This window comes from Crocodylus porosus, unplaced genomic scaffold (genome assembly GCF_001723895.1).
Source record: "Crocodylus porosus isolate Cpor-Errol unplaced genomic scaffold, CroPor_comp1, whole genome shotgun sequence".
NCBI lineage: Eukaryota > Metazoa > Chordata > Crocodylia > Crocodylidae > Crocodylus > Crocodylus porosus.
This window is the reverse complement of record NW_017728926.1, coordinates 16,911,293-16,938,733: the sequence shown is the minus strand read 5'-3', so window position 1 is coordinate 16,938,733 and position 27,441 is coordinate 16,911,293. Positions and strand designations below refer to the sequence as shown.

Sequence of the window (27,441 nt, the reverse complement as noted above, 5' to 3'; positions counted from 1 at the left end):
TGGGTATTAATGGTGTTAACAGTGGGCTATTAATTGGTTAATAGGCTATTAATTGTGAGCCTTGATGGTGGGGTGTTAATGGGGCATTGATGGTGGGTGTTAACTATGGAGTGTTAAATGGGCATCAACCCTGGGGGTATTAACAGTGGAGTGTTAATGGGGTATTAATGGTGGGGTGTTAACTGGACTGTTAATGGGGTATTCACTGTGAGCATTAATGGCGGAGTGTTAATGGGGTATTGATGGTGGGGTGTTAACTATGGAGTGTTAAATTGGCATCAGTGGGGGGGTATTAATGGTGGTGGGGTATTGAATAGCACCTGCGGAGGTGCCTGGTGCCAGCTGCACCGCGCCCTCCTGTGCCCTTGGCTGTGGGCCGAGAACAGAAGAGCTGCCACGGCTCAGGTCAGGCCCGTGGCCCGTCTCGCCCACCCCCCGTCACAGTGGCAGGGAGCGGAGGCTGCAGGGGAGGGTGATCGGGGTATTTTTCCCACCGTTCCTTTCTCTCTTGCCACCTCCAACAGTTAAGGCCTGGAGGGCATGAGTGCCAGTGGGCTTTTTTGACCTCAAGTGCATGGCAGTGCACCGCTGCATATGCACCTGCATGGGATGGCACATGTGTTTGTTCTTTGTGCGTCACTAGCCGTGCAGGTGGTTGACATGTCAGTGTGGGTTGTATGCGAAGCATCATGCTTGCACATCTCTGCAAGCATGCAAAGGAAGGGGCAGGGTGCGAGGGTGGCTGCATTGCCCCGTGGGGAAAGGGCGCACGTGTAAATATTTTCTGTGCCTGCACTATTGCATTCAGGCATGCCTGAAAGCACGGATTCGTGTTCTCTCCTCCCGCGCTCGCACGGGTCAGGGTGTACGGGCCACGTGTGAACGGGCTACTCTGCACTCGGACACGTGTGCATTTCAGATCCGGGTTTGCGCTTTGCAGGCTGTTGCTAATGCTCCCACCCTGCCTTGGACTCCAGGCGCGGGCGCTGTCGTCCAACCTGTCCGTCTGACACGGGCTGTGGAGCCTGTCTGGGGTAGACTTGCAGAGCTGCCCTAGAAAACAGCCATGGGGAGCTGCTGCTAGGATGAAAGAGAGCGAGAAGGAATTTTTTTTGATGGAAGAGAGTTGGAGGCTTCCCCCTTTGCTCAGGCCAGGCTGCTGGAAACCTGGCTTTCCCCCCTCCTGAAGAATCCCAGCTCGTTTGTCTTGCTCTGGCTTAGAAGCCAAAAAATTTCCGAGTGAAATTTAAATTAAAGCTGCTTTTGTTTCTGGCAAGGAGCTTGAAGAGGCGTGAGATGGGCTGATGTGGGGGCTGAAATCCTTTGGGATCCTGAAATGGGTCGGGAGTGCTTCTCTCCCTTAGACTGCACTAGCTTTTTATTGTTTGTTGGGGGTGGCGGGGAAGGAAGCTGGAATAATGATTCCCCTGCATGCAAGCGTGTTTCTTTCCATCCAGAGCCACGGGGATCCACTCCAGCCCTCCATCTGCCCGGTAGCTCTGTGGCGTGCAGGGGGTGGGCGGACCTGGTAAGGCTTTCTCCTCCGGGCTGCACTTTGGCTAACCCGTCCCATAAAATCCAATACAGTCGGTGTGCGCTGTAGACAGACCTGTCAGGAATGCAGAGATAGGCAAGTTTCAGTGCAGTCCGTCTGCAGGAAAACTCCTCCAGCTCTGTGTGGCCTGGAGGGCTGCCAGGGCAGCCGGAGGCCTGGCTGAGAAAGCACTTATGGGAGTGCGGGGAGGCAGATGTTGGGGCTGGGGGGAGCATCTGGAGGGGCAAACCTGGGACGCACCTTAGATGGTGGAGTTTCTCTGACTGAGGCTTTGTCCTGGAAAGGAGTGAAGGCTAAAGGTGGCAGTAGCACACCTGGCTGCATCGCTAGCCTGCTGTGGGATCTGGAACCAGTCACTTAGCATTTTTGTATTTGCAAGTGCAGTGCCTGTGAAGGGCGTTGGTGTCCTCAGGCTGAAAAGCAGTGGTAGGGTTTTATTGCAAAGAACACGAATTTCTGTGCCCACCTGCAACGGACTAATTACCTGCATAGTGGCATGGTAGGTACTAAGCCCATCATTTGTCTGAGCCGATGACAATAAAGCAGCAGGACTGTTTCCTTCCCGTGGCTGTAGGCCCTGCAGCCTCATTTAAGCAAGGAGGTTTGCATGGTCAGGCAGAGAATATGGCTCATAAAATGCCATTGGCTTTTTGTCCTGGATCTTGGGGTACGTGTCTGGGTACAGTCGCAACCCAGGGAACTTTTGGACAGGTTGTGATACATTCACACTGTTGACTTAGCCAGACTGGGCACGTCTTTGCCCCTTTCCCTGTGTGCCAAAGCATGGCCTACCCTACTGAGTGCATTTCTGTCACCATCTGCTCTTGGGAGGAGGGCGCGGGCACGCTGCGTGTGGCTTACCTGCTTGGCAGTGCTCTCAGGTGCAATGATTCATTGCTAGTGCTGCTGGGGGATGACTGCGAGGGTCCTGCTGGGAAACAGGCAGCTACAGCTATGCCCCGCAGTCAGGACTTGTCAAGCCGGCTTGACATCGGTTCCCGTGATCGTTATTTCTCCCCAGGGGCCCTTAACCATTTGAGTGTCACTAAGGGTCACTGTGCAGTACTCGGCTCCCAATTCAGAAGGCCCTTGGGAGCTGCTGTTCCTACTGCTTTATTGTGGCACCGTTGAGGGCCGTGGGCATGCCAGGAGAAGACGGCACAGTGGCAGAAAGCTCAGAGGGTTCATTTCCTTTCTGCCATGCCCTCACTGTTGGTCTTGGCCCTGCATTTGTATTTGACTGCTGTGGCCTTTGTCAACAAGGGAAATCAAAGCTGCCTTTGTGCACCTTCCCTGCGGAGGGTGTGGGAGGTTTCAAAGGCTCAGGTAGGCGCCAGAGGTGGAAGGAGCTGGCTCACTTGGGGCAAATGGCAGGTAGATTTATAGTGTCCCCTTTCCCGGGAGCAGAGGTAATAACGCATGATGCGAGGAGATGCAAGCTGCTTGGCATGGTGTTAAAACTCCATTTCGGCTTCCTGTAGGGATCAGGTCAGTTAAGGAGTGCAGCAGCTCTGCTGGCAAGAATAATTAGCCACTCAACAATTCAGCCATTAGCTCTGGGCAGGCGGGGGTAGGGGGGGGACAACCCCGTTTATTTATCAAGGTGGCGCTGCATTTTTTTTTTTTTTTTTTTTTGCAGAGAGCAGCAATGCTGAGTCCTTTGCATCCTGTTGGGAAAGATTATAAATATATATTTAATTTCCAGGGGTGCTGGGAGAGAATAATCCCAAACGGGTAAATGCTCAGGAAGATGGGTAGAGCCTGCTCTCAGTTGCTCTCAGGGGTCAGATTCACTGCGCACAAAGAGAGTATCGGGTCTAGTGATCTGAATGCAGGACAGGAGCCTGGAGTCTGGCTCTGACACCAAGTGCATGTGCAACTCTGAAATATGCCTGGAGTCCAGAAGCATTCACCCCTTGCTCGGGGGAGCCACAGGAAAAGCCAGGCAGAGGGACAGACATGCCTACATAGCACACAAGCTATTTTAGAAATGAAAGCCAGACCCTCAGTGTAGCTGGGTATGAGACACTTCACTTCTTTTCTCCAGTTTCCCCATCTGTCAGAGCAGGCTAATGAAGCAGGATCCTGTACTGGGTATATTTGTAGAAACAGACTCAAGCTGCAGACTTTTCCAGGCTGCAGAGTGTTTGGTTTTGGGGCTGCGGTTTAGTCCATGATTCACATCCATGAAGTGCAAATCTGTGCCCAGCCCCAGATTCTGGGGTGCCCCCATCTGCAAGGACAGGTTGGTTTTATGTTACCAAAAGGCTTGCCAGAGGCAAGGAGGTCTGTGAATGCCAAGTATCCACGTAGCTGCTCCAGTCCCAAACACCACCTACCTCCAAAATGCTGTGCTCCACTGAGAGCTGAAGCAACGTTTGGGCTCTTAGATCCTGAGTTTTGGGGGGGACTTGCTTGTTTTTATCAGGGAGACATCGGGACTCCTGGTTTCCCAGCAGTGTGTGTCTTTGGGGTGTCTTGCAGCCCCTGCCACTATTCACAAAGAAGACCTCCAGCTGAACAGAAGTGGCTTCTCTTCAACCCAGACTCTGTCTTGGGTAGACCCCTCCGTGCCTGAGAGCTTCCAAGGGGACAGTGCTTCCATCCGCTGCTCTGCCTAGCCACATCAGCCCTGTATTATTTTCCATTTGGAGGGTGGACTGTAGAAACTTGGCCCGTGGTGATCGTGGAGGCAGAGTGGAAAGGGGACGTGACTCTCGGTCTCTTACGGAAAAACATTTATACCCTGTATAGGAAATGCATTGCACAGGTTTGCACAAGGCTGGCTGACCCACAGAACGCCTGCTGAGCTCTGCAAAAGCAGCTGGCTTAGCCAGTGCTTGGGAGCCTGGCGTGTGTGTGAACACACATGGATAGTATAGAACTGAGCACAGAGGATATAGGACTTTTTCCCCGTAAGGAGGATCAGGTAGGGAGGGAGTTGCATGGGGTGCGATGGCTTCTCCCAGCCGTGATGACAGCATCATCAAACCCATTGCAAGCCTTGCCCCTGGGGAACACCTTGTCTAGCAATTGCAGGCACCTCACGGCATAGGAGACTTACGGACACGACTCCTTCTCAGCCTGCATTTATCACAGAGCCTCGGATGGGGGGGGGCGGGGGGGGAACACGGACACGGGCACTTTCTGCATGAAGGGCAGTGACAATCCCTGTCTGCTGGAAGCCTCGTGTTTGGCTCCTCGGCACTTTGGGAGGAGAGGGGGGATTAGGGCATTAGTTACGTGGGTCGTAGAAGCATGGTTTGCACAGAGCTGATATATGCTGTGGCCCAAATCCATCTTTCCTCCGAGAAAATTGCCCATGCAGGTGATCGTTTTGTCTCAAAAACTCAGCCAGGGTTTCAGGGCAGGGCTTGGCTTCTCTCTGCACCCACATCCACCCTGTCTTGTGCTACGTATTTCTGAGAGCTTCCTTTTCTCTCTAGCATTGCAGACCCCTCTGTCCATTGGGTCTTTCTGCATGCCCGCTTACTTCTCCCCGGTTTGTGGGGGCCGGCCTTTCTCCCATGAGCTCAGCGTTCATCTCTCTCTAGGCTGGTCTATGCCGAGGAGCCGTCTTCTCAAATCCATGCCAGTTCCACAGCTGGCCGGAGTTGTGGCTCTAGCCAGGGCTGTGACCTGGTTTGACCAAACCTGTTTCAATACCAGGTGAAACACGGGGGAAGTTTCCCCAGCATGGACCAGCACCGCTCTCCCAAGGTGTACTTCTAGCATCCCAGTACGTGGGGCTGTCACCTAGCAGGCACAAGCCCCCTTGTTCCCAGGGACCCAAGCTACAGTCTTCAAAAAGCCTGGGTGTTTGATTTAGCTTCCCTGCCTGACACAGAAAGTGTCTGTGGCTGGCAAACCAGCCAAGACCTGGGAGCCAATTGCCCATTACCTCAGGTTTAACATGTCTCTTCCCATCAAAAACAAAAGCAGAATAAAGCGGAGCTCTCGGGCATTTCTCCCCCTTCCTCTCATCCTTTCTAAATTTATTTCCATGCCTCGCCGCTTTCAATCTGCATTTCCCAGCTCTCTTAGTTCGCGCAGCTCAGGCACCTTCCACAGAGCTGCTTGCCGGCTGCTTTCCGGGCTGGCAGCACGTGGAGAGCACCGAGCCTGGGCATAGGAGGACAGGAGGGGGTTAAAATGAAATGCTTGCTTTTAACAGTATAATGTGTAACCCCATAATGACTTTAAATATTGATTATTTGAAGGCCATTAGCGCTTATTGTTAAAGAAAAGTCAATACTTTTAAAGCCTTGTGAACCATTTGTCTGCTGTTAAAGGACATATCAAATTTAGCAGCGTGCGGTGCAAATCCCCTACTACCCTACACACCAGCCTCCAGCTGGCACATATATAGAGAAAATACATATATAATACTTTTTTTTTTTTTTCACTGAAAAGTGGAGAAAGATGCAGGGACCAGATGTTAGAATAGCGCTGGCCAGGGTTGGATTCTCTTTCTGTAGATCCCGTCCTTCCGCCAGTGGAAGTTTTACCCAAGTACATGGCCAACTTCGACTTGAGGGGCACTTCAGGATTCAGCCCAAGGCTTTGAATTTGAATGCAGAAGTCAAAATGGAAGCTCTAAAAACAACATAGCCTTTTTATGGGCAGTGGAAAGTTTGTCTTGAACAAGGAGCGGCTCTAGACAATGGAAGGGCCGTGGAGGTGAGGGTTCGTCTCTCAAAAAACAAAGCAGGCGGAGAAGAGATACGGACCCCTGTCCTTCTGCACCCTGGGCAGGTGACCTCTCCAACCACTGGGCTGGGGAGGCTGATCGTGGGGCATGTGTGGGCTGGTGGTTGAGAACAGTCTACTAGCTCCAAAGGGTAGAAAAAGACTTGGGTTACTTTTCCTGGGCCTTGCAAAAAATTGAACCGCTTCAGATACAGGGCAGTCAAACCCCATGATAGCTGTATGAGTAGTTACACGTCTGGAATTGCAGAGGCTGTGAGTCTGACTAGCTGCAGGAGAAGAGATGACCCATCTAGTCAGGGGGTCCCTCTCAGTAAGATGAGGAATAGGGAGGGTAGGGCAGGCCCATCTCTGCTCCAAAAAGTGATTTGAACTCAGGGCCTCAAATAGCAAACCCCAGGGCGGTTGAGGCTTTTGCTCAGCCGGAGCTGGTTGAACCTCAGCTCATAGCCGCTTGGCTAGGGGCTGGGTGGGTGGGTTGTCCCCCACAAGCAAACAAACCATGCTTTGGCCACTGTGCAGTTGGGAAGGGAAGATCCAAGCGGCTGGGAAAAGCAGGGCTGCTGTTGAGTTGCTTTGTATTGTGGTGGCTTGTGTGCTTGGCTGGGAAACGGGAGCTGTGTGCTCCCATCCCCACCTTGGCTGGCGGCGTCCCCTTGCCGTCAGGCCAGTTGGATGCCTTGCAGGCTCTGGGAGTGGGGTAGCTCCTGCCTCTTGAAGTGTCGTTACTGGGAAGCTGCCCTGCTGGGCTGCAAGAGGCCAGGGAGAAAATCCCCCTCTGCGAGTGGGCGCAGTCACCAGGGACCCACGCCAGACCGCAGCCCCAGAGCTTTCGCAGCTGAGGAGCAACCCAAGCCACCAAGTCACAGGTGGCTGTTCGAGGAGGAGCGCTGCAGCCATCGCCCCTGTATAAGCTAAATGAGCCAGCAGCCCAGGTCAGTGCACTTCTCTGTGGGCTGGGAGAGTCAGGGTCAGTGCTACTGCCAGTCTGCTTGCTTGCGGAGTGGGTGCCCAACCACCGAGGCAAATGAGCTGTCAGGACAGAGCTGTCTCAAACCCTGCGCAGGCATTGAAGAGCTGTTGGACTCCAGAGACAAGAGCCCACCTTTGTGCAGCAGTCTGGGTGGGAGAGCACCCACCGATGACCTGGGAAGCCACATGTGCTTGTCTTCATGTGCCTGCAGGCTTCACCTCCACGTCCCCTCATCTTCCAGGAGAACAGCCTGACCAAGTGCTGTGCTGGAGCATGGGTGAGACTGTCGCTTATTTTCTGCGGCTGTGTTTCACTGGGGGGGAGACCCCAAGACGGAGGGAACCTGATTCTCTGCGTGAGTGGCTCCTGCTCCAAAGAGCATTTCTGGACTTTGTGAGTGAATTGCACACTAACACTGAGCTGGGGATTTGACCCCTGCAGCCTATGTGCCCCACAGATGTGCCAGCCTGTCGCCTGAGGGCCTCCTTGCTGTGGCACAGCTCAGAGGCCGCCTGTGGGACTGGACTCTGCAGGAAATGTGATGGCCACTGCTTTCCATCCAGCACACCCAGTGCTTGGAGCCCTTTGCCTGGGCACCTTTGCAAGCACTGTACAGTCCAAGCAGTGTTTAAGCTTAGGTGACCATTGGTCCACAGTGCCCAGAGCACAGTTAAACGTTGCCGTCTCTCTCAACGGCCTCAGTGCCAGCTTTCGGGCTGCAGCAGCAGGCGTGATTAGCAGCTGTCAATTCCAAGGCTGGTATGAGCCACTGAACGATTGATTAATTGAGTCTGCTGGCCTGGAGAATGGCACGGTAATTGCTCTGTAACGAGGCATAACAAGGTGCGAGCAGCTGTGCGCAGGCTGCGTCTGCACCAACTGGCCCTTAATGCGGTTTAAGCAGCGCTCCCCCTCAATACCGGTGGCAGACAGCAAATGACTTGTGCTGCTGGTTGTGTGGTGACGGGGTGCCTGTGTCAGCCCAGGGTATTTTAAGTGACTTTGACTGTACTGCAAAGGGCTCACCCTCCTCTTTGAAGCAAGCATCCGCTGTCATGTCCTAGTCTTGCTTCACAGCACCAGGGGCCACATTCATGCTGCCTGGCTGCCTCTCCCTGGGTACCGCTGAGTGGTAGGGGTGGCACAAGACGTATGATATACCTTGGTCTTGGTGCCTTGCCAGAATCCAACAGCAGCATCTCCCAGGTCCCCAGGGAGAGCTCCCTGCCTCCTCCACCCGTTTCTTACCTCGGTCAGCTCACGGGGAAGTAGGGATCTGCCCTATGGCTTCTGGAGTGGCAAGGCTGGGCTGAGAGGTGCTGAAGGGATGGTCTGAGGAAAGGCCCTTAAGGATCAAAGCCCCCCTCCAATAATATAACATATTAAAGGATAAGGACGGGCTCTGATAATGAGGTACATGGCTGCAGGGAAAGCCTGCCTATTTTGCCTGCTCCTCGTCCGGCTCAGCCTCCCCCAGCACCAACCATTTCTGTACCCCAAGTCTGGAGGCACCTGGGCTTCACGCGAGCCAGCGCCTCTCGGTCAGGCTGCGTACGTGGGAGGCAGGGAGGCCTAGCCGTGGAAGAGTTAAAAGCTACTTGATTTCCTAAATTGCTTCTTATAAAACGAACAGCACGTCTGCCAGGCTTGTCTCCCCATGATTACAGCTAATTACGATCGAACGGACACCTCCTAGCCCCCGTCATGCTGCTTTAATTGTCCGTTATTCATCTGCGGGCTGTCCAGGGTGGCAAAGCACTTGGCAGCCCAGTGACCGAGGCCTCAGCTAATTGTGAGGCCTCGGGGATTAGGGCAGGTGATTACACACTTCATGGTGTAATTACATAAGCATCGCTTGGCTGCTGCCCCGGCTCTGAGCCGAAGGTCACGCGCTGCGTTACCTGAGATTAATTGGAGCTGCCACTGAAGTGCGAGGCGCTGGCGGAGCGGTGATACGATTAGCATTAACATTTCAACAGCGACGGATCGATCTGTGGCTCTCCTCCAGACACAGCGAGCTGCGCAATTAGTTTAGAGGAGAGCTAGGGGAGGAAGGAGGAGGCAAGGAGAGACAGGCAGAAAGGGGCTGCAGAGCCGGAGAACAGAGACAGACAGACAGCGTGGGGGAGGCAGCGACGGTCAGATGGGCATGGGCACGGAGGCTCATTAGGTGGGAATTTCAGTCGATGCGGTGTCATGGGTCTGTGTGCGTGTGCATTGTAGCAGCGTTTGCACTGACTGGTACCCAGAGCGGGGAGCAAGCCACGCAAGGAAGATCTGCGCAGAGGAGAGGGGGCCTTTTCCTTTGCAGCGTGTTGAAAATCTTGAGGGGGGGAGTTGCACAAAGATCCCAAAAGATTATCATCAGCTGCATTGGAGTGATCTGGAGTGAGAGCTCATCCCCTGGTGTACTGGGTGGGGGCGGTTTGGGGGGCTGCCCAGGGCAAGAAAGCCCCTTCCCCCACCCTTATGCACATGCACACACACCTCTCTCGTGTGCCCTCCGCTCCCCCAAGCCCTTCCTGAAGCACTTTTTATAGGAAGATGTTGTAAAATGAAAATAAACGGCACAGCGCTTGGCGTCGCCTCTAGATGCTCCGGTGAAGGTAATAATGTTATAAGTGGCCATCAAAGGGAATTAAGAGACGTGCAGCCGGAAAGCTGAGATTTGCTTGCAGGCTCCCAGGGCCGATTTGACTAATGGAAGAGACCTTGGCTTCTCTCTGCTTCCTGTCTCTTCTCTTCCCTCCTCTGCAGGCAGCGTGTACCTACTGGCTTCCCCAGCGTGCACCCCCGCTTTCGTGCCCCTTTCGCCTTCCTTGCACCCCAGCTAGCATTAGCTGGAGTCAAGAGCAGAGCTGGTGCCCTTCCAGATGTCAGACCCTTGCTACAGCCCTACTGAGACCTCTCCCCGCTGACCCCCAGCTCTGCCATCCCACTGCAGCACTGACCTGCCTTGCTCTCTTGTCTCCAGGCAGGAGACAGCCCCGCCAGGGCCGTGGTCTGGCTTGGCTGCTATGGGATTGCCCAGGTCTGCGTTGAGAAGCCGCCCTCTCGCCAGCCCTCCCGGCTATGACATGGCTTTTCACTCTGCACGCAGGCAAGGTTTAAACCTGGGCTTGCTGAGGTGGAAAGGCAGGTCCTACCTCACCACTGGCTTGTGCCCCTCTTCCCCACCCTGGACGGCCAGGGGCCCAGTGCATGTTCCAGCTAAAAGGCCAGTCAGGAGCGGGTACTGGGGTGGGGAGCAGGGCTCTGTCTGGCTTGTCTGTTGGGGACAGCCTTCTATCTGCACTGCATCTTGCCCCCCTGTCTTTGCTGGCAAGACTTGTTCAAGACAAAGGACTAAATCCAACCAAGGCAGCTACAAAGGCAACAAGCCTCCGGGCTCCCCATGCATGAGCCAGGGCCCTGCTATAACGAGTGGTGAGATGGGGCTCTTTCAAGCTGCCCAGAGCCACGGCCCCATCCGAGGAGTGGTGGAGCATCTCCGGCAGGGGCTAGAGGTGCTTGGGCCATTGTGTGGGGGTCAGGTCCTGCAAGGGCCAAGGGCATGCAGTTCTGGGTGGGGGGATTGGGAGGGCGGTCACGGTGCATCCCCCATGAGAGCCAGCCCAAGGGGACCCAGGAGGCCACCCCTGCTTGGTCCCTGGCATAGGTAGCTTGGGCCTGCTCCTTGTCATTTATGGCTGGTGGACCTCTGCCAGAGCACCTGTGGCCATGGAGGAGAGCCCAGGTGTAGCCTGAGCAGAGGCTCTTGGGTCTGGTCTGCTCCATTCAGTAAAGTCCTTGGGGTTCCACAGGCCTCTGAGGGAAACCACGGTCTCCCCACAAGGCGCTCAGTCCTGCTCGGGCCCTGACAGATGAGGGGGAGCAGTTATGGGAGGGGAGCGCCTGCTGAGCAGGCAGCGCCTTCCCGAGCCAGGCTCGCACCGCACGCGGCGCCAGAGAAGTCTAACGGAGAACGTCTCTTCCCGTTCCCTAGGGAGATGTCTCACCCGCCGCCTCTGCTGTCCCCCCAGAACGCACCCCACATCGCGCTGGGGCCTCACTTGAGACCCCCCTTTCTGGGGGTGCCTTCGGCTCTGTGCCAGACACCAGGTGAGTGCCTGGGTGATGTGCGCAGCTGTGGAAAGAGGCTGGGGGGACGGGTCTGGCCTCAGAGATGGACACTGGTTCAGTGGTTTTTACTCCTGCTTTCATTCAGTTTCCATTTCGCCAGGTTTCAGCAGCACCCCAGCAGGGTGCCTTGGCAGGTTGTTCTGGCTGGCGGGGGGTCCCAGCCAGCTTCACTGGCCCTGTTCCCCCAGGGACAATGCAGGCCCTTGGGCGAGGACTCCTGAAGCTCAGCCTGGAGCACCTTCTGCCGTTGGCCCTTCCCAGGTGGTGCATGGGAGCAGTGGGGGGCAGCTTGCCCCATGTCTCCTTGCTGCATATGAGGAGATTCTCTGCTGCTGGGTCTCGATAGGAAGCACATACTGCACCTCCAGCAGTGCTGGCCTAGTCAGAGGGGAGTGGGCAGGGTCAGGCTCCTGCTTCCTGCCATGTGTCTTGCAGCCAGGTATGCTCCAGGCGAGGAAGCCATTCTGGGCAGTGGGGTCAAGTCGGCCCAGCCAGGCTGCTCCCTGAGTTTGCGTTCCCCAGAACAGACGTGGGCAATAATAACCCTGTGCAATTTCCCCAGGTTACGGGTTCCTGCAGCCGGCCCAAGCGGAGATGTTTGCACGGCAGCAGGAGATGCTGCGGAAGCAGAACCTCGCCAGGTAAGGAGCACGGCCCCCGCCAGGTTCTTGTATGGGCACTGTCCATATGTGGCGATCCCAGCACCTGGGTCTGTCAGCTGGGACAAAAGGTTTTGCAGCCCACTACCAGCTCCCCTGCTGCTGGGATCCAGGCTTGGCAGTGGGCTGTAAGGTAGTGGGACTTCCTCCCTCGTGCTGTGAGGAGGAAGTAGAGCAGTCTCTGACTGAGGCTACAGTCTCATTCCCCCTGCTCTCCCCTCCCCAACCCAGGCTGGAGATGTCAGCGGAGATCATACGACAGAAGGAGCTGGAGAACCTCCACCGGCAGCGGCTGCTGGCGGGCGACCCGTTGAGCCTGCACCCGGCCCTGCCCCCGGACCACCCGGCGCTGCGGAACATGCACGACATCCCCGAGGGGCACCCGCTGCGGGAGGAGCTGTCGCGGCGCAATGCCATGCTGGTGCTGCGGCACAACAACACGCCCCTGCTGTCCCTCAACCACGGTGTGCCCAGCAGTGCCACCCCGCCCAAGGAGCATGCCCGCCGGGGCAGCCGCAAGTCGGCCCATCACCGGGCAGAGCCGCAGGGCCTAAGTGAGGCCAAGGAGCTGGCCGAGCCCCGGGTGCGGGATGGCGCCCCTGACTGTAACGACGAGGAGATGAAGGACTCGGAGAGTGACGCTGAGGTGAGCGACGAAAAGCCAGAGAGCCTGAAAGCCGAGAGCAGCAGCTCGGCCAGCGAACTCAAGGAATGCAAAGAGACGGGCAAGGTCTGCGAGGGGGCCAAGGAGCTCAGTGACGTGGCCGCCGGCCAGAATGCCCCTGGCAGCTCCTCCAGCGTGGAGTCGCCCAGCCACCTGCTCGGCCCCGGCATCAATAAAAATGAGGTGAAATACCTCCCACCTGCCTCCATTCCACCGCCCCAGCCGCTGCCCTTTGGATTCCCGTACACCATGAGCCCCTATTTCCATGCAGGTAGGTGAGAGCCTTGTAAGCACTGTCCAGGGCCTGAATGGGGAGCGGCGGGCTTAGCAGAGTAAGGGGCATTGTTTTTTCTGCTGTGTGTTAGGAACGGGGCATCACTTCTGCTCTGTTCTGTTCTTTGCTATTCTCCTTCTTCATGGGTCATCCATCCCAGAGAGATTTGAATATCTGGAGAGGAAAACCTCCAGTGCTGTACATAAGTCTTCCATGGTGAGATGGCTACATACAGCCACAGATGGTCCTGGACCAGGTTTTCTCCTTGCAGAGATATAAGGAAGCTGCAGTCAAATATGATACACACTGGCCTAGAAAGCTGAGGATCTCTGCAGCAGACTGTAACTTCACATGCAGTTTCTGCCCTTTAGGTACATGCGTGCATTGGGTGGGAGTTGTGTGGTTAGTAGCTGATGCTAAAACAAACTTATGGGTCAAACTTATGGGTTGACCGGAGAGATCTTGGCAAAAGGTGCAATATGGTGGTAGGAAGGAAAAAAGGGAATCTATGCTGTGCTGTAGGCAGAGGTGTAGTATCCTCACTGACTGGGAGAGAGTTGTTTGCCCTGAGCTGATTGGATCTTCTGTAGCAGCCTTGGTTCAAGACAGACATTGATAAATTGTAAGGGGCTCTGGGGAAGGGCAAGAAAGATGATTAAGGGCTTGGAGGGATTGACCTATGAAGGGAAAGGCTAGAAGAATTAAATATGTATTGCTCGGCTGAAAGACAGCTGGGCCTTGGGAGAGCTGCAAACCGGTAGCCTCCTGCTTACATTTGATGGAGGGGTGAGAACTGCTGTGGGGATTGGCTTGGGAAGTTGGGAAGAAGTAGCCAAATACATCAGGATAGAGATGAGGAAGGAAAAGGGTTTTACACGGAGCAGATAGGGCATCGGTGTGACTGGCATCACTCTGAATCGGGGACAGCCCATTGTGGGAATGGACGGAGCATGCTTTGCAGGCACTGGGGGCAGAGCAGGGTTTCAGCCCAGGGTTTCCCCAAGATCTTCCCCATCTCTCCAGCCTCTGGTTCTCCTTGGCTTCATGAGAAGGGAATGGAGAAGTACAGCTGCAGCCACCTCCTTCCCACTCCAGTTCTGGCTGGCAGGTCACCCTACCAGAGCACGTGTCGACCACTGGCAGGGGTCTGAGTTTCAGGAAGTCCCTTGAACTGTGACTTTCACATCCGCTAAAGCCTCCTGACCTCGAAAGTCATATGCTGTCACCCGCCCTTGTATTTCCATAGCAGCCCTTACCCCCCAAACATCTGATATGTGTGAACTTTTCAGCTCCAACCAGGGAGCTCAGATGTGTGGAGGCTGCTGATTGACTCTAGTGGCCAGCAGCAGAGCATGTCAGGGCCAACCGGGGAGCATGTGTGTGAAGGGGGTTACCGATACCAGGTCATCCATCTTGTGCAGAGGTAGGGGAGGTGGCTGTCTGTCCTCTGTCAGGAATGAATCCATATCTCCTGGCCTGAGCTCCATGACCTGGGCTTCATGACCTAGCTGTGCCAATAGCCCCAGGTATGATCCAAGATCTAGCAGGAGGAACCTCAGCAGGTCGCATCTAGTCCAACCCCCTGCTCAAAGCAGGACCAGCCCCAACTAGGTCATCCCAGCCAAGGCTTTCTTTGTCTAGCCTGGTCTTAAAAACTTCCAAGGTTGGAGATTTCACCACCTCTCTGGGTAACCTGTTCCTAGGGCTGTCCCTGGGAGGGGAGGCAGTGAATTGGGGCGACCGCTTCACATCTGGCTGCTCCCCCCCACCCCTGCCGCATCTGCCACCGGCTTCCTCGTGTCGGGGGGCAGGGCCTCGTACAGGCTGATTTGCCTTGGGCCCTGCACCCTGCTCAGGTTGTCTCTGCCTGTTCCAGTGCTTTCCTACCGTCCTCGTGAGGGTTTTTCCTAATATCCAACCTACACTTCCCTTGCTGCAACTTGAGCCCATTGCTCCTTGTCCTGTCATCTGCCACCACCGAGAACGGTCCAGCTCTGTCCTCTCTGGCAGGTAGTTGAAGGCTGCTATTAAATCCCCCCTCAATCTTCTCTTCTCCAGACTAACCTTGCAAAAACCAAGGTTGGAAGAGGCAGTGAGTGGCACTTCCCTGAGGGAGTAGGTAGGGAGGGGGCTGCCTGCTGTCTGAACAGCACTCCCTTGCTGGCACAGTGCGTGGAGAGGCACAAACCACCGATGAGCACAGCCAACACGAGCGGGCAGCGTGTCATTCAGAGCTGACAGCATCCCGGCACACCCTGGCATCCAGGAGGCTATTCTGGTAGCAGAGCCAGTGCAGCAGCCCTGCTAGCTTAACCCCAAACCAAAGAGTGCTGTGCCCAGCAGCCCTTTACCTGAGAAGGTAGTTGACACCAGGCCCTGTGGTTGGGGAGGTAGTCGGTCTGTAAGTCTTTACTTTGGGTGAAGGAGTCTGTGACTGCATGCCCAGAGCCACCTTACGGCCTGGAAGCAAGAAGCTATGCTTCTCCCACCTCCCCTCCAGCCGCTGAACAAGAGGAGCACCCAGTGCTGTGAACTGGCCTCTCCCGCTGCCCTCTCCTGGGTCACAGATAGGAACCCTCCCCCTACGACCCCGGTCACACACTCAGTGCCATTCGTGTGCCCTGTATGATTATGGCCTTGGATTGATAACATGGTAGTGCCTGTGGCCCCAGCTGTGATCAGAGCCACGTTTAGTTGCCACTGTCATCCCCTGGGGCCTCATTTCCCAGCCCCAATCCCGTAGCTGCATTTCACTGCAAGGCATCTTGCTCAGTCTGAGCCAGTTCTGCGTTTAACAGTGCTGCAGTCTGCATCACCCCCGTGCCCGGAGCGCCCGGCTGAGCCCTTCTGTGCCAGGTGCTGTAAACACTCTCAGTAGGCATTCGCAGAGGAGACGGGGCGGGGGGGGGGGAAACTGCGGCGCAGAGTCCTGCCTGAGCCCACACAGTGGGCCTGTGGGAGAGCCGAGGAGGTAAAATTCACCTCTCCCAAGCACCAGCCTGGCATCCTGACCACGCTGCTTTGCATCCATGCGAAACCGTACGCTTCAGTGCAACTCGGGGTTGATTTGGCCGCCTCGAGTCTTCGTAGCACACACCCTGCCGCGGCTCCCATGGGAGCTTGTGCCTGAGCACAGCCAGGCGGAGAGAAGCTCACGTGTCTCTGCTCTTCTGCAGCTTGCGTGGGCCAGGGCAGGACTGTCCCGCAGAGCTAACAACAGCTGCAGGCGGGCAAGCGCGGTGCCAGACCTACGTGGAGTTGTGGGGGGGGGGGAAGGAAACAGGACCACGCTGGCTACGAATGATTGACTGACTGTGATTGACTGACCGCAGTGCCTCGGCCAGCCCCGCCGGGTTTCCAGAAAGGGGAGGGCCCCGTTCCTTCCTCGCAGGCAGAGCTGTTTTCTATCCCCGACAACAAAAATATCGACGAGGCTGCCAGAGCGTGGTCGATTCCCTGAGCTGCCTTATGGGAATCTGGAGGCTGCTCAATGACCTCATCTCCTCAAGGTTTCAGCAGCATCGCGGCTGCCCCCCCCCCGCTCCCCCTCCACCCCTGTCCTCTGGAAAAGGTGAAGGATGGAGTGTGCAGCAGGCTAAAATCCTGCTATCGATCGTGGGCTGGAGAGCAATTAGCACGCGCCTTCCAGCACCGGGGCCCCGGCCCTCTGCTCTGCGCTGTGTGGGGCAGGATGGGTGGTGGGTGGGAGCGATCACGAGGCTGATTAGCCCTATTTGCCTACTGGCGTCGGGGCCTGCTCTGAGCCATCGGCGCTTCTGGCCGGCTCAGCTGTCTGGACAGAAAAGCAAGGCAAGGTTGGACATCTGGAGGCCGCGTGGGATGAGGAGGTCCTGGGTCTGTTCTGTATCCCAGCGCCAACGCAGCCCACGTGCGGTAATGCCACCATGCCCAAAGCAATTGTAATTAGTCCTTCCACTGCCCCAGCAATGTACCTCGCACGAGGTGGGGGAAGAGGCTGGTTGAATCCCAGTAGCGGATGCCAGTGGTGATGGCTTTACGCAGACAACTGTCTGCCAGCTGCTGGCCTGGGACGGTGATTTTTCACTCCCTGCCAGGCTGGGCCCCAGCTGGTGAAATGCTCCTCAATCCATTATCAGAGCCTTGCCCCTCCATTCATCATTGCCTGCGACAAGAGGAGCCTGGCTGGCTTTTCGTCCTCGTGGTCCAGCAGGATCCAGCAACGTGCTGGTCACCAGCCGGGAGGGGGCTTCCCTTCTGCGCCCCAGCGTCCTGACTGCCGCGGTGGCGGGCTTGTACAGCCAAGCACCGTGATGGAGCAGGCTGGCGAGTGGGCGAGTGTGTGCTGGTAGTGGGGTAGGAGTTGTTCATTGTGCTGTAGCCATTTATAATTAGCCAGGGCTAATGGCTGGAGGGTGGACAGCAGGGACTGGCTGTGGCATGCTTGGGAGACATGATCATTTCTTCTGCCTTTCTACATAATGAGAGTTTTCCTCGGCCAGTCTTTCGCAGAGCCTAGTTCCTGGCTGATCTAGCCCGGGGGAGAGCAGAGTAGATGACTTCTAGGTCCTGCAGTTCAGAGACACTGGCCCACCAACTCTACGGGGCTGCTCAGAGCCGCTGACAGTCCGGCCCTCATTCAACTCCCATGGGGTTTGCCAAGGACTTAGTGGGGCAGTGGTCTGTCCCCCCGCCTCTCTCTGCTTCGATGCTCTGCAACAGAATTTCTCAACCCGTGGGTCACGTCCCAAAGTGGGTCTCAAGAATATATGAAAGGCTCCTGAACAAACTTTAAAAATAAATCAACAAACTTTAAAAATGCATTCTCCTTTAAAGGAGAAAAATGGGGGAAACTGTGGCTTTTCTGTTGCAGGCTGGCAGAGCTCCAGCCTGCGAGGGGCTGCTTGGGTGCCCCCCTGCTGCACACACTGCAGGGCTGGGGCCTGGGAGTGAGGGGCACTGGGTTCAGACTGGCTACTGCTGTTTGCATATGGGTCCTGGTACAAAAAAGGTTGAAAACCACTGATCTAGATCTTGGGAAGGTGTCTGAACCTGGCATGCTGGGACTGACTTTTTCTTCCTGTAATGTTTCAATCCGTCGGTGTCCATGTTTCCCTGGTGTGGGTGGCGAGGGACGGCAAACTCCTGGAGACAGATATTTTGGCGATATTATATTTTTCTACGTGTGTGGATATGTGGAAAATATTTCTAGTTCCCGTAGAGCAAGGCCTGTCTTGCCCAGATGCTTGGAGACAACAGGCTCACTGTGTGGGTGGCTGTGTGCATCTTTCGCCCTGCTTTACGGAGGAGCGGAAAAAAAAAAATAGGCAGGGAATAGATGAAGGAAAAATAGGCTGGTTTTCCTCCCAGATGGGGCTTCCCTATGTGCTGCCTACAGGCAAAGTGCATTGACTTCCAACTGTTCCCCAGAAGCACATGCATCCCTGCAGCAGGCGGGAGAGGCGGAGGGGTTCCCCATGCATTCACCTGGCCCCTTGAGCACCCTCTTACCTGCACTCTCCCCACCCCACATCCTGGCAGGTGTGGGTGCCAGGCAGGTACCAACCAGCTGCTTGATGCAGATGCAGGCAGTGCCGGAGGTTGGGGCCGGCTGTCCTCTGCCACTGCCTGCACCTCCACGGAGCCGAGCTCCGCGCCCGAGCGCTGCACGGCTGCAGGCTTTGGCTCGCTTTCGGAATAAGGAAGTACCTAATTTTAAAGCCGTTGGCTGTTACAGGGCCGATCCCCTCAGAGACGCTTGCTCTGGCTGCAGATGGAGGCGTCTCACCCGCGCGCCGACTGTGCCTGGAATAATTGAGTTCGGTTTCACTTCCTCTATTTACCAAGCCGCAGCCGTGCTTCTAAACAGGCCGGGGAGGAGGGGTGCGGCGGGGAAATCAGCCACCCCAGCGTTTCGCCCGCTGCAGTGTAAACAGCTGGGAGTTTGGTTTCGTGGGCAGGGAACGAAAGCCATCATGTAAGCAAAGGGGCGAGACTGTCTGTCTGTGCCTGTCTGCAAGCTGGGAGGGACGGGCAAAGGCATCTCCTGATGTCCCAGCCTTCTTCTGACCCCCCAGCCCTAGTGGGAAGCTACTCCTCTGCAGTCGTATTAAGGGGAATAAAACTGCAGGGAAGCTCAGGTGCTTGCAAGCTGGGTGGGGGAGTGGGGGGAGTGCCAAAGCCTCAGGAAAGGGTGGGAAGAGCTTGGCGGGGGGGTTCGACACCTGCCTTCTCTGGAGCATCCACTGGGACTGCCAGGACTTGAGCCTGACCTTCTGGAGGGGCAGGAGCATGTCCTGAGCTCCCCGCCAGCTGGCTGAGGCTGCAGCCGAGACAGCTGCCCCCCAGGAAGGCAGGTTAGCGTTGCAGGAACAGGGGGCAGGGGCTGGGGGTGGCAGTTGGGAAGTCAGAAAGGAAGTATAGCAGGAAGGATGTCGCGGCACCTGCCTCCTAGTTCAGACGGTTGCTGCTGCAAGAGTACCCTGTTGGTATGCTCGCTTCCTGTGCACGTCCTTCCCCCTTCCTATAGTGCTGGGCTGTCCACATCACCAGCCAGCAGTTTATCCTGGTGGCCTGCGCCCTTCTGGCTACCCTCGCCCGCCTGCGGGGATGAGGCTGCTGTCACTGCCAAAGCTTGGCCAGTGCTGACCTCCTGGGCCACGTGTGCGTAGTCTTCCCCTCTTACATGCCAAGGGTATCACGCTGCCTGCTGTCCAGCCCGACAGGCTGAGGAGGGTAGGGGCTGCCGCGGGGGTCAGCGTAGCCTCGCGTCCTCTCCGGCAGCAGCCAGCAGCGGCCGTTTCAGAGCCTTCATAACAGATAATTAAGCAGCAATGTGCCTCTGAGGGATGCTCCTTCCAGTTAATGGTTGGTTCATGCCCTGAAGCACAAGAGTTTATGTCCCTTATAAATTTTTACCCTACCCATTGCAGCCACGGATGGTCTGATGAGGCCCATAAAGGCCCAGTCCCTTGGAAGCCTCTCGAGGCTATGGCCGCATTGGTGTGAAGCGCTGGCGAAGTCTGCGAGTTAGCAAGGCCTGGGCAAAGCAGCATTTGCTGTCCTGGGGGATAACACCCGCCCAGGTACACTGCAGGAGGCCTCTGTTAATCACAGAGTGGGGCTGGCCTGGCTAGCCTTCTTCCTAGCTATTCTCACCTCCCCCAGCGTGCAATTGCAGCGGAGGGACAGGGAAGCCACCGCTGTCCCTTTGCAGGACGGGAACCAGCAGAGCCGGGAGCCCGAACTGGTGCAGCATCTTGTCAGCTCAGCGCAGCAGCACGAGCCACCTTCTCCCAGTGCCACCATGGCTCTTTTTGCGGGGGGGAGTAATCTCCTTCAGCAATGCCTGATCCCACAGAGGACTGGGGCAGCAGTGTGGGGGGGGTGTATGCCCATGCTGGGCAGACAGGTCAAGAGGGGGCCTTTGTGGCCAAGACAGCTTTAAAAACCGAGCGACTGTTCGGCAGGAGCAGGACTTCTCCCCATGCTCCAGCCAAGCCGCGGGTGGCAGGGGGGGCTGCCGGGCTCCTTAGCAGGCATAGCACGTCGCGGGGAGAAGGGCCGGGGGAGAGAAACTTGCAGGGCAGCCAGAGTTTTTCTGTTTTGTGGCGTGTGTGGAGAAACGCTCCTTCAGGGGAGATATTTCCTCCCCCCCCCCACATTTCCCCCTCTCTCCCAAACCTTCCCCTTTCCTGTGTTTGCTGCAGCTGAAGAACATTAAACACATGAAACACATTAGCTGGGATTTTTTTTCCCCCTCCCCCTCAAAAAAGAAAACCAAAAAAACCCCCCACCCCAAAACCCCCTCTCCTCCTGAGTGAGGGACCTCCAGGAGACAGAGGCCTGCGCACTGACCCTGCCCAGCGCCATAATTGACAGGTCATTAAAGATGGATGTGCGGCCAGAGACGGCTGTGCCGCTCGCAGGCTGGTGGTTGTCCGTGTGGGGTTTTTTAATGATTTATGTTTCCTTCTCCTCCCCCACCCCTCCCTCCCTGCTGCCCGAAACCTTCCAGGCACCATGGGAGGTCTGTTTTTGGACGGCGAGGAGAGCCCTGCGCTGGAAGACATCAGCAAATGGACGGTGGAGGATGTTTGCAGCTTTGTGGGCAGCTTGTCTGGCTGTGCTGAGTACACTCAGGTAAGGCCCATGCCGCTGGGGACGCACACGGCCAGGAGAGCTGGGGGGCACTTATTTGGTGCCCCCTGCCATCAACCCCCTTGACAGAAGTAGTGTTTCAGGGCCTTGCAGGCGCTGCAGCTGCTGGTTTTCCTCCCAGACGGGGCTTTCCCATGTGCTGCCTATAGACATCCTCGGGCACGGAGGGATGGGGGTGGGGAGAGCAATGTGGGGGGGAGCTCTCCTGTCTGGCTGTGCACTGACATGCCTCTTGGCCTGCCGCGTACGTGTGCGTGCGTGTGCGAGTGTGAGTGAGTGAGAAAGCCTGTCGTGTCCTGCGGCCGAGGGGGACACAATGCTGGCTTTGTGCAGGGTTGCCCGAGGGAGCCAAGCCTGTGGCCTGCTGTAATGAGGGCCTGTGCACAGTTCTCCGGCGCCGCTGAGAAGGGCTTTTTATCCAAGCTGGGAGCCCTGGGGCTGTGGCCAGGACGCAGCAGCGGGTTGGCCTGGAAGACGGTGGCATATTAACGACCCTGCCCTGCATCTCCCCGACACAGAGGGCGATGCCAGGCAAAAGGTCACGGCAGCGGGGCATGCTCCCTGCCGTCTGCCAAGAGCGAGACTCCAGCCAGGTCACAGACAAAACACGTGCGATGGGTTCAGCTCCCCAGAGCTGGCTTGACTCTAGGGAGGGCTCCCAAGCCGGAGGGGCAGGGAGGAGGCGCAGGGGCAGGGGAGGGAGCTCGCCGCACTCCATCGATCTCCACCGTGCGCTCCCCCCCTTTCCCTAAATCCCTTTGTGGCAGGAGCGATGCATCCATCACTGCTGCGGGGCTCATAAAGCAGCTCAGTGTGAGGCCGCGAAGTGGGACACAAAACCCAGCTCTGTCTCCGGCTCCGCCGGCTGCCCAGGGCCGTGATAAATGCCCCATTGAACGTGCGCACCAACGGCGAACGTGGATTCCAGAGCTGTCTGGGACAGGCTTGCAAAGAGAGGCCAGTGTTTTGGCACGAGGGGAGAGGAGGCTGCTCCAGAGTCCACCTTCTCAGGGGCCTGCTCCCCACACACAGGGAGCAAGGGGGTGCAAAGGGAGCAGAACAACTGGGAACAAGGGAAATCAGTGCAGCAGCCAGAGAGCGCTCAGCCCTGCAAGCTGGATATGGCAGGTCTGGGGAAACCCAGCTCCAAACCACTGACTTCCCGCTGCCTCCTCCCCAGCTCTGGTCAGCATCATGTCCTCCTGCAAAAGCAACCTGGTCAGGCCAACCCTTTCACTGGTCAGGCCAACCCTCGCCGCTTGAAGCATGAAACTGCCCCAGCAAGTGACCCTTCCTGAACCACAGGCCACCCCAGTCAGCGGGGGCAAGCCAAGGCCTAGCCTGATTGTTGCTCCTGGGTTCACATTTCTGGCCTGGAGCAGGCGGCTCCTTTCAGTCCGTGCTGATTGCAATAGCGGGGGCCTGATGAAAGCGGCACGTTTTTCACAGAGCAAAATCTCCTTAACGATGGTCCCTGAGGGGCCCAGGGAGGCTGGGAGCTGGGCTTTGTTGCTCATTATGGTGGCCCGGAGCCACCACCTCCCCACCAGCTCCCTGGGGCGGCTGGCTGATGTGCTTTCAATGCAAAGCCTGTCCTTCCTTGCCCCCTAACTGTGGTGCTAATCCCATCATGACACGCTTCATTAAAACCACCTGTAAGGCTGGTGCTTCCTCAGCATGAACAGCTGTGTGTGCGTGCGAGAGAGGGAGGATGCCGGAGTGAGTGTGCCTGACGGAGATAGGATGTTGGTGAGTGACAGCCAGTGTGCGAGGGGGTGAGAGGACAAGGGGGAGTCAGGGGTAATGGGTGTGTAAGAGGGGGCCCAAGGAGGGCCGGTTTGGTATGGGAACAGGGCTAGAGGAGTAGCGGGTGATGTGGGGTGAGCATCATCTCTGGGGGGACGGGAGAGGGGTGGTTTGAAGAGCTCAGGGAAGATGATAGGTAACCAGAGCTAGGCACCTGTTGCTCTGTCCCCCGCAGCCCTGTCTGTCCTACCGCCATTGGCAGCACTGTCGCTGGTCTAGACTTGCACCTCAGAGCAGACATCTGGTCAGGAGCTCAGTGGCACTGAGGGTAGCAAAACCCTGAACACAGACACCTTGCACAAGTATTGTCCCTTTCCATCTCTGCCCCCATCCCACCCAGTGCCCCCACAGCAGATGGGAAATCAGTAGCTGATGGGAGATGTGGGATGTGCTTAGGAGCTCTGCAAACAAAGTGTCCTCGTGTCACAGGACCTGCCTGGCAGGCTGGAGGGCACCAGCTCAAGTGGGCTCAGAGGAGAAGGCTTTCCTGTGCTGCCTTGTTCTGTGCTCAGCAGGCTTCGCTGCGTGGAGGCTCTGGAGCCCTGCTGCAGCTCGGAGCTGCAGCGCCGTCTGTGCGCGCTCGCCTCCAAAACCACAGCTGCCAGGGAGGTCTGGCATCAGGCTGCGGAGAGCCCCCGCCAGGAAAGCCAGCGGGAGCTTGGCGGAGCGCTGCGCACAAAGCAACACGCCTCAGCCCGACGCGGGGAACGCCCTGGCAGACAGGCAGCTGCCCTGCTCCAGCCTCCGACAACGTGCGGCTTTGTCCCCACAGCGAGCAGCGGCCCCTGCGTGGGCCCTGGGGGCTCCTGACATGCTCAGGGTAGGGCTTTGTGGGAGGGTCGCAGAGCGCGGGGAGCTGCTTGGATCCAGGCCACGTTGGCTTCGGAGGAAGGAAAGAAATGGGTCTATTAAGTTTCATGAGGTCAGAGAGCAGAAACACGTGCTGCTGCCAGGAGCGGCTGCACTAGGGGAGTCCTGCTATAAAAAGCAAGCTTGCAACGGTTCAGCTGCTCGGCTCCAGCAGTTGCAGCTGCTTTCCAGGGGACAGGTCTGGGGTGCAAGGTGTGTGGGGGGGTGGGGGAAACAGCCATGCAAACACCTGGCAAGCCCTGCTGTGCTGTGCTGAGCCAGCACAAGGGAGTAAGTGGCATGGGGGCAGGTGTCAGCTGGCAAGTCTGGCTTAGCCCCCCCCCAACCAGGTCACCCGAGATGCCAGTGGCTCTCCCTGCACCAGGAGAACTGCTGTGGAGCTGAAGGCAGAGCTCACTTGGGTGGGAAAGACCCCATGGCTGCTGGAAGGCAGGTCCCCTGGCTGATGGGGTCGTCTGCCTGGGCACAAGGGACAGCAATGACTGCGCAGGGATCTTGTACGCACCCCGAGTGAAGCGCAAGCATCAATCCAGCATTAAGGACATAAGCCCTGGCAGGCAGAGTTGTACCCCCGCCTCACCCATGGGAAACAGCAGAGCTGGGGAGGATGGAGGGGGTGGTTGGGCTGGGAACACAGCCTCTGTGCCCTGGTAACACTTCCCCACGCAGCACGGCCAGAGGGAAGCTGTGGTGTGGTCCCGTCACACAGCAGGAGACAAACACGGGCCAGGTCTTTTCTCTTGGGAGAAGGTCTAGTCCTCTGCGGGCTCCGGATTGGGCCGGTGTCAGACTGAGCACGTGTACATGTCACTCCTGTGCACGTTCCAGTTCTGTACGTGACAACGGCCCTTCAGCGGCTCTGACGCGGGGTGGCCAGTGTGTGCAGAAGCCACATCACACTGTTAGTTGGCCATTGGCTGGCATGTGGATCTGATTAATTTTTGCATCGTTACTGCTGCCCTGCTTTGGTGTAGAGCACACTCAGTGCGGAGAACTCCACCCAGGGCAACACCAGGGGCTACCGCTATTGTAATTTCATTTCATTTAAAATGCCTGTTAACTCCGACCTAAAAGCAGGGCAGAGGACAAATGCCATCACAGCAGGGCCGAGTCAGTCCAGCGCACACACCGCTCAGCCTGCCCTGTCTGTCTGTCTGGGATTTTAGCTCTGTTCAGTGTCTGGTTTGGGTTTAAACAATCAGCCCTTAATAGAGGGGTTTCTGGACACCTGGGGTGCTAACTGCAGAGGGAAATGAAGGCAATAAGGGCACTGCAGAGAGTCTGGGCTGGGGCCATGGGGGATGTGCTTGCTAGCAGGTTTTCTCTGATACCGGTGTGCAGGCAGCAGCGACAGTGCTCCTAGATATGCCCGTCGGGGAGCGATGCATTCTGCCTCACGAGGTCAATAGATGGGATCATGGAAAATCAATGCTGTTATGGTACATGTCCCTGCTAACCCAGGCCATGCACAGACTGCTCTGCTGCATGGTTTGCATGCGCACGGGGGCCTGCATATGTAAATGTTTCCCCTGATGCAGCTGCAGTGTATCAGGCAGCCCATTGCTCCTCTGGGAGCACCCTGGAAAGACTTGAGTAGGGCAGCAATAGGCGGCGTCTGCACGTGGGAAGTCCCCTTCTGCCCAACCACCACACCACGGCAGCATCCGTGAGCATGGTTTTGTGGTTTCCTGCAGGTATTCCGAGAACAGGCCATCGATGGTGAGACGCTGCCTCTCCTGACCGAAGAGCACTTACTGAACAACATGGGGCTCAAACTGGGCCCAGCACTGAAGATCAGGTCACAGGTAAGGCAGCCTCTTAACCAGCGGCGGCTGCTGTGCTCTGGGCGCACGCAATCCAGGGAGAGGTCAGAAGCAGAGGGTACGGGCTGAATACATCACGGGGAAGGCACCACCCAGACTGACCCACGCATTCCTCCCCCACCCCGAGGCCTGCAGGCACCGATGCTGTTGCATGGCTGACCAAGGGAGTGCAGAAAGCTGGTGTAGCAAAGCCATCTCCCCCTGCCACAGTATTGTAAAGCAGCTCAGCACGCCTCTCTCCTTTCTCCTCCCAGTTCCCCTGCCTCTGGCAGCCCCTCACTTGCCTTCACACTGAATGCAAATGACAGTGGTGAAAAAGAAGCCAGATTTACAATCGCTGCTAGCTCTTCCCTGGAATTAAGAGCCGCTCATCACCATTTTGGTCAATAGGTCTTAATTGTTCAACAACTAGGTAAACTGTCTAGTTAAAAATAAAAAAAAAAGAAAAGAAACATATAGTAATGAAGAGAGAAATGTGCAGGACTTACTTGGTTGAAGGGAAGCAAAATGGGGCTTCCCAAATCACCCACCGCTGCCAGAGATGGGAACTTTAAGAGGGAAAGAAACAGTTCCAACAGGCTTCAGGAGAAGTAAAATGCAATGCATGTGGGTGGGTATTATGAAGATGGGACCTGGATGCCTTATAAAGACAAGTGCACCCATTGCCATATGTGTAATTTTATATGTACTTTACACACACACAATTTTTGCAACTGCACACATAATTTTTGCACCTATATGTGTGTGTACGTGCAAAAATTGTCCATAAAAAACCCCACATACTGGCACATGTGTGTGCAGATACAATGTATACACAGATTGTACATGTGGGTGTACTAGTGTGTCATCAGTTATGATCTAGCAACACACACAGACACACACACACATTGTACATTTGTACCTATTGGCCTGGCTCCACTTCCCTCACCCACAAGCTATACATTTGTTATATTATGTTAAAACAATAAGGGCAACTTTATTACTTTCCCTGCAGCCCTCACTGTTTACGAGGGGTCTAATAAAAAGGTTCTGTGGGCAATTGTTCCCTGTGGATCAATTCGGGAGGAAATAAAACTCTTATGTTTCTTAAAAACAGAGAGCGCCAAATAGCTCGCAGACACACGCGGATTAGAGCGTAGGTGGGGGGAGGCCAAGGTACGAGATAGGGGCTGAAAAAAAAGACGTTGTCCTGCCTCCGTTTAATCAATAGCGTTAAAGGGTTTTTAATAAGGAAGGCAGCCAGGGCCCCCAGTTTGCTAACAGAATAATACCCTGGCTGTTTGGATTAGACACAAGCCTGTGTTTTTATTTGAGCTCAAATGCAAACCAGCTGTGGAGGTGCTGGAAAGTCATAAGGCCTTTGGCCCTGGTTGGGAGGTGAGAACCATTGCAGAGGTTGCTGTTGCTCTTTTGGAGGGGTTGCAGGGGGTGAAGGGGAGTGCGTGGGGGAAATGATGCAGGCTCACAGCTTCCTGTACAGTTGACAGCAGCCACCCTGCCGCTCTCCTCTTGGCCCCCGGCACTGCATCCACTCGGGCGCCCAGTGCAGGGCAGTTCCTAGCATCTCCTGTTTCCAAACTAGATGGCTGAGCAGCCAGAGGAGAGGTCCCAGGAACCGGCTTCCGACACATTTGCTATGTAGAAAAAGGATGGATAATATTGCAGAAGGAGCTGCTCCTGCCCCTTCTGCCCCCCCTGCGTCCCTCCATCCACACTGCTGTGTGCCCCAATCTTCCCTGTCTCTTTCTGTTCCCCCCTCCCCCAAAAACCTAAAAAAAAAAAAAAAAAAAAAAAAAGAAAACATATACATGAAATACTTAAAGCCTTTTAGCCAGGTCCTGCTGAACCG

At 56.2% G+C, this 27,441-nt stretch overlaps 1 protein-coding gene across 1 annotated transcript in view; it reads left to right on the top strand.

Moving 5' to 3' along the window:
* SAMD11 (sterile alpha motif domain containing 11) overlaps positions 1 to 27,441 on the top strand; it is a gene marked incomplete at both ends in the record, with an annotated part of 103,375 nt that overhangs the window by 74,697 nt on the left and 1,237 nt on the right. The window contains 5 exons of the mRNA XM_019541742.1: positions 11,099 to 11,336; positions 11,920 to 11,998; positions 12,248 to 12,951; positions 20,951 to 21,075; positions 25,464 to 25,574. Coding sequence (XP_019397287.1) covers positions 11,099 to 11,336; positions 11,920 to 11,998; positions 12,248 to 12,951; positions 20,951 to 21,075; positions 25,464 to 25,574 — 1,257 coding nt within the window. The remainder of the gene's footprint in view (positions 1 to 11,098; positions 11,337 to 11,919; positions 11,999 to 12,247; positions 12,952 to 20,950; positions 21,076 to 25,463; positions 25,575 to 27,441) is intronic.